This window comes from Rhinatrema bivittatum, chromosome 5, assembly GCF_901001135.1.
Source record: "Rhinatrema bivittatum chromosome 5, aRhiBiv1.1, whole genome shotgun sequence".
NCBI classification, from domain to species: domain Eukaryota; kingdom Metazoa; phylum Chordata; class Amphibia; order Gymnophiona; family Rhinatrematidae; genus Rhinatrema; species Rhinatrema bivittatum.
This window is the reverse complement of record NC_042619.1, coordinates 106,892,359-106,906,604: the sequence shown is the minus strand read 5'-3', so window position 1 is coordinate 106,906,604 and position 14,246 is coordinate 106,892,359. Positions and strand designations below refer to the sequence as shown.

At 48.0% G+C, this 14,246-nt stretch overlaps 1 protein-coding gene across 9 annotated transcripts in view; it reads right to left on the bottom strand.

Annotated features, from left to right (window-relative positions):
- NBEA (neurobeachin) overlaps window positions 1-14,246 on the bottom strand; it is a 2,460,099-nt gene that overhangs the window by 60,596 nt on the left and 2,385,257 nt on the right. For all 9 annotated transcript variants that reach the window (XM_029602688.1, XM_029602690.1, XM_029602689.1 and 6 more), the window contains one exon: window positions 12,566-12,736. In XM_029602688.1, the coding sequence (XP_029458548.1) occupies window positions 12,566-12,736 (171 nt within the window). The remainder of the gene's footprint in view (window positions 1-12,565; window positions 12,737-14,246) is intronic.

Here is a 14,246-nt window from a genome sequence, read left to right as displayed (position 1 = left end):
TTAAAGGGTCGGGGTGGGTTTTAGGGTTGTTTTAGTGTGCCGGTTTTTCCGCCCTCCCCCTTCCCCCGTTTTACGATTTTTGACGATAAATCGGGGGAATTCCTATTGTATCGCGCTTCTAACAATTTTTGACGATTTAAAATATATCGGACGATATTTTAAATCGTCAAAAAACAATTCACATCCCTAGTATTTTGTACTGCAAATTATGTACTCAATCATGAGGCATAATTCCATTTACCAGATGTCTTCCAACTTGCTTTGTCATCCATGTGCCAGCTAAGAAAAAGCATACATGTACCAGCTAAGAAAAAGTCATATCAGAAGCCCACTAATCCCATGCTGTTGTGTCCGTTGGTCGCAGATGGCTGTGACTGCTCTGCCTCACCTCTTTTTTGCCTTTCTCCTCCTCCATGGGTAACATAGCTGCCTCCGGTGCCGAGTGCCAAAACCCTTGGCGTCTCCAACTCAGCATGGGCATCCCTGTCCATCATGATCCTTCCGGTGACCTCCTAGGGCAGCGCGCGCATGCTGCCTACGCTTATCTACACTTCATGGTGGGAACCTCGGGGGCGTCCACACCGCATGATGTCAATACCTCCAGGTATTTAAGCCTCCGCTCTGCTCCTAACGAACGAGTTAGCAAGGACTTTGGTTTAGCAACTCTGACCGCTTCTAAGCTTCATGCTTAGACTCCTCGCCTCCCTCCGGGGTATCTCGCTCCTGAAGAAGCTCTGGGCACCCACTCCTCGGGGGCCTCTCACTTCTAACTACCCTTCGGGGTTTCTACTAATTAGACAACCGCTCCTCGGGGGTCTCTCTTCTCTTTTCAGGATCATCTGCGCTTCCAGGTACTCGCTCGAGGGCCTATCCACCTCAGAGTATCCTGCACCACGGACCTCGGGTCCCACCTTTACCATCTACCAGGAGGATTCCTGCACTACTCTTCAGTGAGTACCTCTATGATCCAGCTCTCCATTTCCACCCACCAGGTTTGGTTTATCCCGCTCTGCGGAACACTACCAACTTGTACATCTGGGTGAGACTTCTACATCTGACACTGTCTGAGCATCTTGGCACCTTGCTGGACTTCAGTGCCATCTCTTCCTGCACAATTAATATCTATCTACAGCAGTACAATAAAGCTTTCCATCTCCAGTGTCTGCTCTCTGAGTCTAGCCTATCGCGGTGGTTCCCCACGGGGCCCCTTCCCACGGGAGGAGTCATCGCCACTGCGACTAAGCATCCACACTATGCCTCAAACCCAACACATGCCAATGGACTGTGGTAAGCTCCAATCAATACTGACTTTTGGATCATATGCTTGAAGTCCTGATTACGAAAAAGACTTTGGACTTACAGATTGTGGGCTCCTCATTACATATGCAGACACTTTACATACATGGGACTTTGCACCCGAGACTTTCAATGAAGCTCAAGCCTAAGATTCAAGACTGAGCTATGCTTTGTCCAGCCCTGGTCCATTAACTTTGGGAGTACTTGCTGATCTCATTTTTTTCACAAGCCTTTGCACACCAAGTCAATCTTCACTCCTGCCTTCATATCTTACAGAGCCTTTTTTAAGCCCCTGGACTGCTGCCCTGAGATGGTGGTGTTCACCTGTCTGCTTCCATGCTAAGACAGGACTCTGACCAATCCCTTTGAGAGGAGCAACCTGATTACAGTAGAAAGTGAGAGAGCCTGAGACTGTCCCTGAGACATCTTCATGCACTCCTAATGAGCATAAAATTAACTAGCTAAATTACTATTTAAGCATTCTGAGACAGAGGAGGATATGATTCAATCAATCAGGCAAAATCAAGCAGATCCAAAATATTTGCAGAATTTGCTATGGGAGCAATTCTTTTTATAGTTTTGGGTTCTTTATTTGGTTCCTTCGTGTCTATAGCAAATGCCATTTCTGAAAACTTATAGAATAGATGAAGTGTGTAACACCAAGGTTGGAGAGGAGGTTGGTGAGGGGGAGCATATAAATGTTAAATAGGGTGGAAGAGAGGGAGGATCCTTGGGGGACACCACAGTCGAGATTAACAGGTGAGGATTCAAAGTTGTCAGTGAGGACTGTGTAACTACGGTTTTGGAGGTATGACTTAATCCATAAAAGAGCAGTGCCGGAGATTCCAATGCTGATGAGAGTGTTGATAAGGATGTTATGATTGACGGTATAAAAAGTGGCAGAAATATCATGCATAGCAATGAGATAGCAAATGTTGCTTACCTGATGTAACAGGTGTTCTCACAGGACAGCAGGATGTTAGTCCTCACAAATGGGTGACATCGAGGATGGAGCCCACCACGGAAAACTTCTGTCAAAGTTTAAACAGAACTTTGACTGGCCCCTACTGGGCATGCCCAGCAAGGCACTGACCCTGCAGCCAGCAGGGGTCTCCCTTCAGTCTGATTATCAAGCTACAGGCAGTGCCTAGAAAGGAAAAATAAAACGAACCCAACACCGCGGGGAGGCGGGTGGGTTTCGTGAGGACTAACATCCTGCTGTCCTGTGAGAACACCTGTTACATCAGGTAAGCAACATTTGCTTTCTCACAGGACAAGCAGGATGGTTGTCCTCACAAATGGGTGAGTACCGAGCTGAGGATGTCCCGACTTGCACCAAATGTACTCAACGGTGTGCAGCAGGCACAACAACTGAGGAGAAATTTGGGAAAGGGCATCCGCACCCTACCGGGTAGGTGGAAGGGTGTTGGTACATCAGGTTGGAAAAAGGTTACGCAAGACAGACTGGCCGAAGATGGAGTCCTGTCTTCCAGCCTTGTCCAAACAATAGTGGGCTGCAAAGGTATGGAGAGAACTCCAGGTTGCAGCTTTGCAGATGTCAGGAAGCGGCACCGATCGAAGGTGTGCCACTGACGTCGCCATGGCCCTCACAGAGTGTGCTTTAACACGGTCTTGAAAAGGAATGCCAGCTTGCTCATAGCAAAAAGAAATGCAGTCCGCCAACCAGGAGGAAAGAGCCTGCTTACCCACAGGTTGTCCTAACTTGTTAGGATGGAAAGAGACGAATAATTGAGTGCTCTTCCTGTGAGAAACTGTACGGTCTAGGTAAAAAGCTAGAGCCCGTTTACAGTCTAGGGTATGCAGGGTCTGCTCTCCGGAGTTGGAGTGGGGCCTGGGAAAAAAGATAGGTAGTACGATAGATTGATTGATATGAAACTCCGAAACTACCTTAGGCAAAAATTTAGGGTGAGTGCGGAGTACCGCCCGGTCCTGCAGGAGCTTAGTGTAAGGCGGATAGGTAACTAGAGCCTGCAATTCACTAACCCTGCGAGCTGAAGTAACAGCCAAAAGGAATAACACTTTCCAAGTGAGATATTTCAAGTCACAGGAGTGCAGAGGTTCGAAAGGAGGTTTCATTAGACGACCAAGAACCAGGTTAAGGTCCCAGGATGGGGCCGGAGGACGCAAGGGTGGCTTTAGATGGAGTAAGCCCTTAAGAAAGCGTGTTACTAGGGGTTGTACTGAAATAGGATTACCCCCAATACCCTTATGGAAGGCGGCTACCGCACTGACATGCATTCTGATAGAAGAGGTTTTAAGACCTGATTCAGAGAAATGCCATAAATAGTCCAAGAATTTGGAGATTGGACAGGAAAGGGGATCAAGGGACTGAGAAGTGCACCATGATGTGTACCTTTTCCATTTGTATGAGTAAGACTTTCTTGTGGAAGGCTTTCGTGAAGCTATCAGGACCCGAGAAACGGAATCTGAAAGGTTAAATGGTTGAAGGACTAACCTTTCAACATCCATGCCGTCAGGGACAAGGCTTGGAGGTTGGGATGGAGGAGGCATCCGTCGTTTTGAGTGAGCAGATGCGGGTCCTTTCCCAGAGGAACGTGCCTGCGGATGGAGAGATCCTGGAGTATTGGAAACCATACTTGGCATGGCCAGTAAGGTGCTATCAGGATCATGGTTCCTCCGTCCTGGCGTAGCTTCACGAGAGTCTTTGACACAAGAGGGAGTGGAGGGAATGCATAGAGCACTTGAGGGAGAATGCATCTCTCGGCCGAGAGTGCTGGCTCCGAATGAGAGAGCAGTAATCGTCCACTTTGTGGTTCTGAGGGGACGCAAAGAGGTCTATGCGGGGAGAACCCCACTTGTGAAACAGAGAGGTCGCTACCAGAGGATCGAGTGACCACTCGTGTGGTTGGAAGACACGGCTCAGCTGGTCTGCCAATACATTGTCTACTCCCGGCAGGTAAGTGGCCCTGAGGTACATGGAGTGGGAGAGGGCTTCCGCCCAGATCTGCGCAGCTTCCTGACACAGAAGGAAGGAGCCTGTGCCTCCCTGCTTGTTTATGTACCACATGGCCACTTGGTTGTCCGTCTGGATTAAGATTATCTGATGAAATAGATGATCTTTGAAAGTTCGGAGCGCATAGCGGATTGCTCGAAGTTCCAGGAAATTGATCTGGTGTTCGGCTTCCTCTTTGGACCATAACCCTTGGGTTTGAAAGTCGTCCACATGGGCTCCCCAACTGATGTGAGAAGCGTCGGTGGTTAGGATTACTTGCGGATCCGGTGGAAGAAAAGGTAAGCCCTGAAGGAGGTTGACCTGAGTCGTCCACCAGGTTAAGGATAGGCGCAGCGCTTGTGTGACTGTGACTATGGAGGACAGAGGCTGAAAAGCTTGAATCCATTGGTGTCGTAGAGTCCATTGTGTTACTCTCATGGCTAGTCGGGTCATGGGAGTGACTTGAACCGAGGATGCCATGTGTCCTAGGAGAATGAGGAACTGGCGAGCCGTGGCAGTGTTCTGAGACTGGAGCTGGCGAGCCAGGGATATTAGGGTGTGGACCCTCTGAAGAGGAAGGTAAGCCTTTGCCTGTAAGGTGTCCAAGTCTGCCCCAATGAAGGATAAGGTTTGAGATGGGACTAAGCAAGATTTCTCATAATTGACAAGAAACCCTAAGGAAAGGAGTGTTTGAATTGTCAATTTTAGGGAGGATTGAGCTATCTGTTGGGTGGAGGCCCTGATTAGCCAATCGTCCAGGTAGGGGTAGACGTGGACACCTTCCTTCCTTAGGAATGCTGCTACCACTACGAGACATTTGGTAAAGACTCGTGGGGCAGAAGCCAGACCGAAAGGTAGGACACGGTATTGATAATGGTCGTGGCCTACTAGAAACCGCAGATATTTGCGATGGGATTGTGTGATCGCAATGTGGGTATAAGCGTCCTTGAGGTCGAGAGAGCACAGCCAATCCCCTCTTTGTAGCAGAGGGAGCAGCGCGCCTAGGGTTACCATTTTGAACTTCTCTTTTTGAAGGTATTTGTTGAGGGCTCGAAGGTCCAAAATGGGACGTAGTCCCCTGATTTCTTTGGTATTAGGAAGTATCTGGAATAGAATCCCTTGCCTCGTTGAGAGGGAGGAACGGGTTCTATAGCATTTGATTGCAGAAGAAGAGATACTTCCTGTTGTAATTGAGCCAAATGGGTGGATAGACTCCACGCTTGAAGAGGCGGGGAGTCTGCCGGAAGAGTTATGAAGTTGAGGTGGTAACCCTGTGCGATAATTGTTAGCACCCACTGATCTGAGGTGATCTGCAACCAAGGTTGTAGAAAATGGTACAGTCGACCTCCTACAGGAATGTCTGGAAGAGGGGTTTGGCATGTGTTCCCTACAGGGGAGTCAAAGGCCAGCCGCAGGCCCAGGAGGAGGGGCTACAGTAGGCCTTTGTTTCCTAGGCTGACGCGGCTGAGGCCTAGTAGAGGATCGAGCTGGACGAGGCCTGGCCGATGGAGGGTAGTAACGGCATGGCCGAAAGAACAACTTCTTAGAGTCCTTCTTAAGTGGTTGTTTGGAGGAAACCTCAGACGGAACAGAAGAAAGTTGTTTTAACGTCTCGTGGTGATCTTTTAATTCAGCTACAATTTGCTGAATTTGTTCTCCTAAGCAGGGTAAATCCGCTAAACGATCCTGGACCTCTGGGCGAAGGTTGGATGATTTTAACCAAGCCCAACGTCTGGCCGAAATGGCAGTAGCTGAAACCTTTGTGGAGGCATCAAAGATGTCATAAGCCGTTCTGATCTCGTGCTTCCCTGCTTCAAACCCTTTGTTAAGAAGGGTCTGAAGCTGTGGCTGGTATTGGTCAGGTAATGTGTCAGCAAAATCTTGCATCTGTTTAAGGATGGCTCTGTTATATTGCGTCATGTAGAGTTGATATGAGGCTATGCGAGAAATCAGCATAGCTCCATGGTACACTTTCCGTCCCACACTGTCCAGGAATTTATTGTCCTTGACCGGCGGAGTGGAGGAGTGTGGCTTTAGACGCTTGGCCTTTCTTTGTGCGGACTCAACCATAACAGAGTGATGATCCAGTTGAGGCTTTTGAAAGCCTGGTGCTGACTGGACGAGATATGTGGAGTCAGCCTTCTTGTTAACTGGTGATACAGATGAAGGAGATTCCCAGTTTTTCTTTAAGAGATCGAGAAACACCTGGTGAATGGGGATGGAAGCGATGATTTTTGGAGCATCCAAAAATTGAAGCAGTTCCATCATCTGGTGTCTGTCATCGGTCTCAGATTGCAGCTGAAAAGGTACAATTTCGGACATGTCCTTTACAAAATTAATAAAGGAGAGATCCTCTGGAGGAGATCTTTTTCTACTCTCTGTAGGAGAAGGCGGTGATGGTAAATCTGTGTCAGAAGATGTATCATCACCCCAGGTATCATAGGGATCACTTGGGGGTTGAAGCCCCGATGGACCTGGTTGAGGATCCGAAGGCATCGAAGGAAACCTTGGAGGAACCGGTGGTACAATCGGTACTGGGAACGGCATCAAGGGTTTCGGTGCTGCCGATGGAGTCAGTGCCTGTCTTGGAACCGATGGAGCCAAAGGATAAATCGGTGGAGATATACGAGAAGGCACCGATGGGACCACCCCGGAAGGGGGAATCAGGAACGGTGTTTCTCCCGCCGATGAAAATCCAGTCGGAGACGATGGCGCTGTCGGTGCTACTGGAATCATCGATGGAAGGGCATGTACAAGTGCCTCCATACGTTGTAGTAGCGGTGCCAGCGCTTCCACCAAAGGTTCGGTGGTCGGTTCCTTCCTCGGTGGCGGAGTCGGTGCCGGGGTCGATGCCGGTGGCGGTGCCGGAATCAGTGCCGGAGACGGTGCCAATGGAGGTTGGAATCTTTGCATCGCTTTCTCGATGGCCTCCTGGACCAGCCGGTCCAGTTCAGCCCGGAGACCAGGGGTAACAATACCCGGCTCGACGGGAGAAGGAGGCTGAGGCAGAGCCGGAGGGACCACCGTAACCGGTGGGATCACGGCTCCCACACCCCGAGAGGGTGAGGGTTTCCTCGATGCCTGCGAACGAGACGTGGACGGTGCCAAGTCTGATCGAGGCCTCTTAGTCGGTGGTTCAGCCTGTTCAGAGGTCGATGACTGTGGATCCTCGACAGGCCGAGACTTGTGCCGTCGATGGCGATGCTTGTCCTTCCGGTCTCCTCGCCCATCCGGGGAGGGGACAGGAGTCGACGGCCGAGAAGTCATCGATGGTGGACAGTCACCGGAGGGTTGACGATGGTGGTGCAATTTCGACGGTGCCGGTTCCGATGACGTCGATGCTATCGATGGCGTTGGGGTGGGTGCATGGAAGAGGAGCCCCATCTTCTCCATCCTGGCCTTGCGACCCTTAGGTGTCATTAGGGCACATTTGGTGCAAGTCAGGACATCATGCTCACTACCCAAACACAAAACACAAACCCTGTGGGGGTCTGTGATTGACATAGTCCGGGTACAATCCGGACATCGACAGAACCCCGTTGCCATGGCTTAAGGCCAAATTTAGTTGCGGGCTCGGTAAGTGCCAACAGGCCTCGAGGGCCAAATTCGACGGTAGTCGAGGAAAAAGGCAAAAAACTTACCGGTTTCCGCGAAGGTGACAAAAATTTGTCGAAGGGAGACCCCTGAGGGGCAAATTTTCTTCGGAAAGAAAAGTACCGAATTCCTGTCAGGAACGTGGTAAGGGAGCTCCTTTCACCGCGTGGCAACTGCTGCGCGGAAAAAAGAAGACTGAAGGGAGACCCCTGCTGGCTGCAGGGTCAGTGCCTTGCTGGGCATGCCCAGTAGGGGCCAGTCAAAGTTCTGTTTAAACTTTGACAGAAGTTTTCCATGGTGGTCTCCATCCTCGATGTCACCCATTTGTGAGGACAACCATCCTGCTTGTCCTGTGAGAAAGGAGTTGCCAGCGTCCATTTCTTTGATAATGGTATCTGTTAGGGAGAGGAGTAGGGTTTCCGTACTGAGATGTTTTCGGAAACCATATTGTGTTGGTAGGAGTATGTTGGATTGTTCAAGGTGGTCAGAAAGGCGGGAGTTTACTAGTTTCTCAAGGACTTTGGAAAGGAAAGGGAGATTGGAGATGGGACAGAAGTTAGATAGGTTGGAGGGATCAAGGGAGGGTTTTTTTAGGATGGGCTTGACCACAGCTTGTTTTAGGGAGTTGGGGACCAAGCCTTGTTCAAGGGAACAGTTCACAATTTTGGAGAATGAGGTGGCTATGGTTTTAGGAATAGCGAGTAGAAGTTTGGTGGGAATGGTTTCAGAGGGATGGGAAGAAGGTCTCATCTTTTTTAAGATGTTCTCTATTTCCAGAGTTGAGGAAGGTTCAAATGATGAGAGGATGGTGGGTGTGTGTGGGGTGGGGAGGGTTATATTGTTGGTATTAGGGGTGAATTTAGCAGTGATGTTGGAGATTTTATTCTTAAAGAATAGAGCAATTTCATTGCATCGAGACTGTGTGGAGGGATCCTGAGGTAACGTCAAATTGGGTTTGGTAAGATTTGAGATTAAGGTAAATAGGGCCTTCGGGTTAAATTGAAGGTGGTGAATTTTCTTGGCATAGTATTCTTTTTTAGTTTTTTGAATAGCGTTTCTATATGCATGCATAAGTTGGTAGTAGATGGTTTTAGTGGCAGGAGTGGGGTATTTACGCCATCGTCTTTCAGCTGCTCTAAGTTGGATTTTTTGGATTTTGAGTACGTGGGTGTACCAAGGTTTTTTAATTGATTTGGTTTGTATGACAGTTTTTTGGGTGATTGGACATAAGTTGTTAGCAATATTCAGGGTAGTCTCTGCCCAGGAAGAGATAGCACTGTCAGCTGTCTTTAGGTCAAGGTGATTGGGAATGTTGGAGCAGGCCGTTGAGAGAGTGTCTAAGGGGCAGGTCTTGCGGAAATGGAAAGATTTAGGCTGAGAAAAAGAGGAGGGGGTGGGATTTGTAGAGCAAGGGTTGTATTGATGATGGAGTGGTCAGACCAGGGGACAGGGAGGCATGAGGGGGAGTGGATGGTATTGATGAGTGAGTTGGTGAAAATAAGGTCAAGGGTATGACCGGCTTTGTGGGTCAGGGAGTGAAAAATTTGTGTGAAACCCATTGCGTCTAATGAAGAGATGAATACTTTGCATGGCGGGGATTGTGGTGTGGAATCAACATGAAGATTAAAGTCGCCAAGGAGAATCGTAGGGATGTCGGGAGAGAGTGAGATAGTGAGAAATTCTATGAGAGGAGAGGGGTCTTTTTCCAGTAGACCAGGGGGGGTATAGATAAGGCAGATTTGCAGGGATTTCGATTTGAAAAGGCCTACTTCGTATTGGTTGGGAATATTGCAGATTTGTGGGGTGAGTTTGAATTCTTTCTTGGCTATCAGGAGTAAGCCTCCTCCTCTTTTCTTTTTGCGGGGGATGGAGAAAATGTCATAGGTTTCAGAGGGCAGTTGGTTGATGCGTGGGGTGTCACAAGGTTTAAACCAAGCAGTTACCGCAAAGATTTCTGGTTTGGAATCAGTTAAAATATCATGGAGAAGGTGTGTTTTTTGTTTCAAGGATTGTGCGTTAATGAGGAGAAGTGAAATGAGTGACAGGGTAAGGACTTGCATGGAAGGAGATATGGGGATGGGGGTCAGGCGCCTTTTTGAGCGTTGTGGGGGCTGGAGGGGGGGAAGGATAGTTTTGAAGGGTGTCTGTTTAGGTAATTGGTGGAACAGAAGCAGGAGTGCGGAGGCATTGTGGAGAGGAGGGCTAGCAGAGGTATAATGGGGAGAAAAACAAATCATGAGATGCAGACACAGTTAAGTAGATATACAGAATATAGATATACAGTTAAATAGATATACAGAACAAATAATGAGATATACAGAACAAATCATGAGATGCAGACACAGTTAAGCAGATATACAGAATGTTGCAAGGATTATCTGGAAGTGGGCAGTGGGCAGTGTTTTAAAGGGCGGTCTGTGGCCTGCCTTTTGTCGACGCGGTGAGGGCAGTCCTCATAGGGCGGTCCCTGGCCTCGGGTGCGGCGGCTCCTGACCCCGGTGGGTTTACGCCGGCCGCGTGGAGCTTTGGAGGGGCTCGGAGGCAGACGGGATCGGCGAACGGAGCAGAAGGCAGGTATAGGGAGGCAGAAGGGAGGCTTGAAGGAGGCGAACGAAGGGGCGCACAAAGGGGCGGGCCCCTTTGTACGCCCCTTCGGGCCCCTTTGTCGTGCTCCTTCGGCGCGCGATGCCGAGAGAGACTGGGCTTTGAAGCCCTGGAAGAGGATCCTGATTGGCTGCTCGGGCCAGTCCCTGGATTCGTCGCTCTTTCGTTGAGGGGCGGAGCACAGCGGATGGACGGCGGACGGCTGTGGGCAAGCACCGGAGGGAGCCTCGTGGGCGGCCGAGCGGACCCGCTGGGGTGTCAGGGGGCGTGTTGTGGCCGGTGCATTATTGGGGACATTTCTAGGGGCGGGACCGCGGCAATGGTTCCAGCCCAGGGGCATTCTGGGGGTGTGGCCGGGCCTCCGGACCAGCCCCCGGACCAGAACATTGCTCCCACACAGGTCGCATAGTTTGTTGTTGAATGATATGTCATAATGGATGATTTTGATATGATTCGATATCTCCTTGTCATTTTAGTGTTTACTAGGGGTGGGGAGTGGAAAGGGGTGAGGGACTAGGTTTCTGGGGATTGTGCAGAACCAACTCACCGTTCAGTATGGGGCAGATTTTTAAAAAGTATGCGAGCACGTACTTTTGTTCGCACACCTGGCGCAAACAAGAGTACACCAGATTTTAATAGATACGCGCGTAGCCGCGCGTATCTTTTAAAATCCGGGGTCGGCGAGCGAAAGGCTGAGCAAAATCTGCAGCCTGCGTGCGCCGAGCCATGCAGCCTGCCTCCGTTCCCTCCGAGGCCGTTCCGAAATCAGAGCGACCTCTGAGGGAACTTTCTTTTCGGCGCCCCCCACCTTCCCTTTCCTTCCCCTAACTAATCCGTCCCCCGGCCCTAACTAATTCCCTCCCCACCTGTATGCAAAAGTTACGCTGCCCGAGACAGGTGTAACTTGCGTGCACCGGGCCGGCTGCGGGTGAGCAATGTTCCGGTCCGGGGGCTGGTCCGGAGGCCCGGCCACACCCCCGGAACGCCCCTGGGCTGGAACCATTGCTGCGGTCCCGCCCCTGGAAATGCCCCCAATAATGCGCCGGCCACAACACGCCCCCTGACACGCCCCCCAGGAAAGCCCTGGGCTTTGCGCACGCCAGCAGCCTATGCAACATAGGCTCGGCGCGCACAGGGGGAACTTGGGGCAGGTTTTCGGGGGGTACGCGCATATCTTATGCACGTAACCCTTTGAAAATCTGCCCCTATACATTTGTACCTTTTAATATTTTCAATAAAAAAGAATTAAACTGACTAGAAGTCTTAGTGGAATTGCAGGTGCTGACATAGCCAGATCTATCTGACAGCTTAGACAGGGGAGCTGGGAAGATGGATGATCAGGCAACATCATGCTACTGTTGATAACTATTTGAGTTATTTCTATGCTTTGTGATTAGAGTTAGGAAGAAAGGTATGCTGGGTGTTAACTAGGTGGATGATTTATATACTCATCTGCAAATGAAGAAGTACAAATGAAGAAAATGACAAATCTGTCCTGGATAAGGATAGAGATCTTACAAGCAGTTGTGCTATATAGCTGGCATCTGGGATATATCCTTGGAGTGTATACAGGAACAATTGGGCAGAATGGATGGATCAGTTGGGTTTTTTCTGCCACATCTCCTATGTCAGGTGTGGTCAACTCCAGCCCTGAAGAGCCACAAACAAGTATGATTTTCAGGATATACACAATGAATATGCATAAGATATATTTTCATATATGTGCATGCAAACCTATCTGATGCATATTAATTTTGGATATCCGGAATACCAGGCCACTCCTATACTATCTTATTAAGTTACTATGAAAAGTGCCTGTCCCATAAAACAAAGAATCTTAGTTTGAGTACAGGAAAGTTAAGTGACATGTTAAAGTTACACAATGAATGAATGAGCTATGCTTTCCACATTTACTTTCAGAAAGGTGTGATGGCTAATTAATCAGAAAGTACTTCTACTTACTATCTATTTAAGTAGTATGAATTAATATTATACAATCAACATTTAAGGAAGGTAAAGGAGGAGCTATGGTATAAAACAAGAAGCAGAATTGTTTAAGCTGATCCTAAGAGATAAATTTTCCTTGCAAACACTTACTATTATTTGGATTGTCTCCTATGATATGGTGCCGACCACTCCAATACCAAAGAAGTAATGTAGCATCTCGAGATCCAGAGACAATGTAGCAATCACCACCAATGTAGGATTCAGATCTAGCCAGACATGTGACTACATCCCAGTGGCCAAATACAATTTGAGTTAATTTTCCTGGAGTAAAGAAAGTCATCATGTTTAATGAATATTAGTCTTCTTTTTTATCATTATTATTGCTGTTTTTATTAAATTAAGCTAAAGGTGAGCAGACTTTATTTATAACAACTATGTTTAGTAGACTACTATTATTTAAAATTTATGTGAACTATAGCAATATAACACTTGTTACTAAAATTATAAAGAGAAAATAAATGTCAATATTTGAGTTTAAATCAATAAATCCATCACATTACATTATACATAAACTTGGATATTGCTTAAGATTGCTACTATCCTGAACAAGCAGGGTAGCTAGATGTCTAGAAAGAAATAAAGTACTTTGTTGTAAAACACTGAAAATGACTGTGCCTTAAAATATTTTTGAAGATTTTTCTACCAATTAAAATGGAAGTCAGAATCTCAGGCATTTTGTCTACTTTTTTAAAGTTTATTTTTATTAATCACACGAGCACAAACCATACAGTATCAAGCAATTCCATAGTTACATATTATAGATTAGAACTATGTGGTTCTCATCTATTTGATAATATTTGATAATACGAGGGCTAGCGCACATATGTGCTCCTGCCCTTAACGGTGTGCCAGCGGGACGGAAAACTCACCATCCTCTGGCGCTGCGCTGGCCTTCCTGGGAATGTTGGTGCGGGCCTCTCGCGAGAGTGCGCCCCCCCCCCCCCCCCCGACGTGCCCATGACATCATCGGACTGCGACACGCTCCAAAAAGCACGTCGCAGCGCCGATATAAGCCTGCCTCGCCACTGCCATCACCCCTTTTCTGCAGTGGCGAAGGCAGGCGAAACCCCACCCACCCATCCCCATATCAATTATTTATTTGCATATATTACAAATAGCAAATAACAGTTAAAGAGTTTCTAGAGTGATTCTTTATATTGTAATATTGATAATGGCTGTTAATTTTACTGTTTCAATGTTGTTTAGTTCTCTGTTAATTATTATAGTGTACAAAAGTACCAACATATGTCGCAGCTTTAGGCGGGTGCACGAATCATGGCTGAATTTGATAGGCCGGGGAGGGGGTCCCCTTGCTAGGATGAGCATGGCGGGGGGCCAGTGGAAGGGGCCGCCTTGCTTGGAGACAAGGCAGGTGGCACCTGGGACTGCTGGTTGGCTACTGATATGATATGATGAGAGACCCATATCATTATATAATAAAGTTGCGGCCTTTATTACAACATGAAAAAGCGTTTGCCTCGTATTGTTCTGTATCTTATCTGCGATTGCGATAGCGAACGGAGCACTGCCCCGAGCATCGGCATTGACGACATTAAGTACTTCTATATTTGTGAATGCTTTAAAAACCTACCAATTTTGATGTTCAAAGAATGAAACATCCTACATAATATTAAAAATCCTGTCAAGCTGATAACAAAAATAAGACAGAGTATACTTATAGCCATTATTTCTTAAAGCACAATTGCTTACCTTGTAATAGGTGTTATCCCAGGACAGCAGGATGTAGTCCTCACATATGGGTGACATCGGT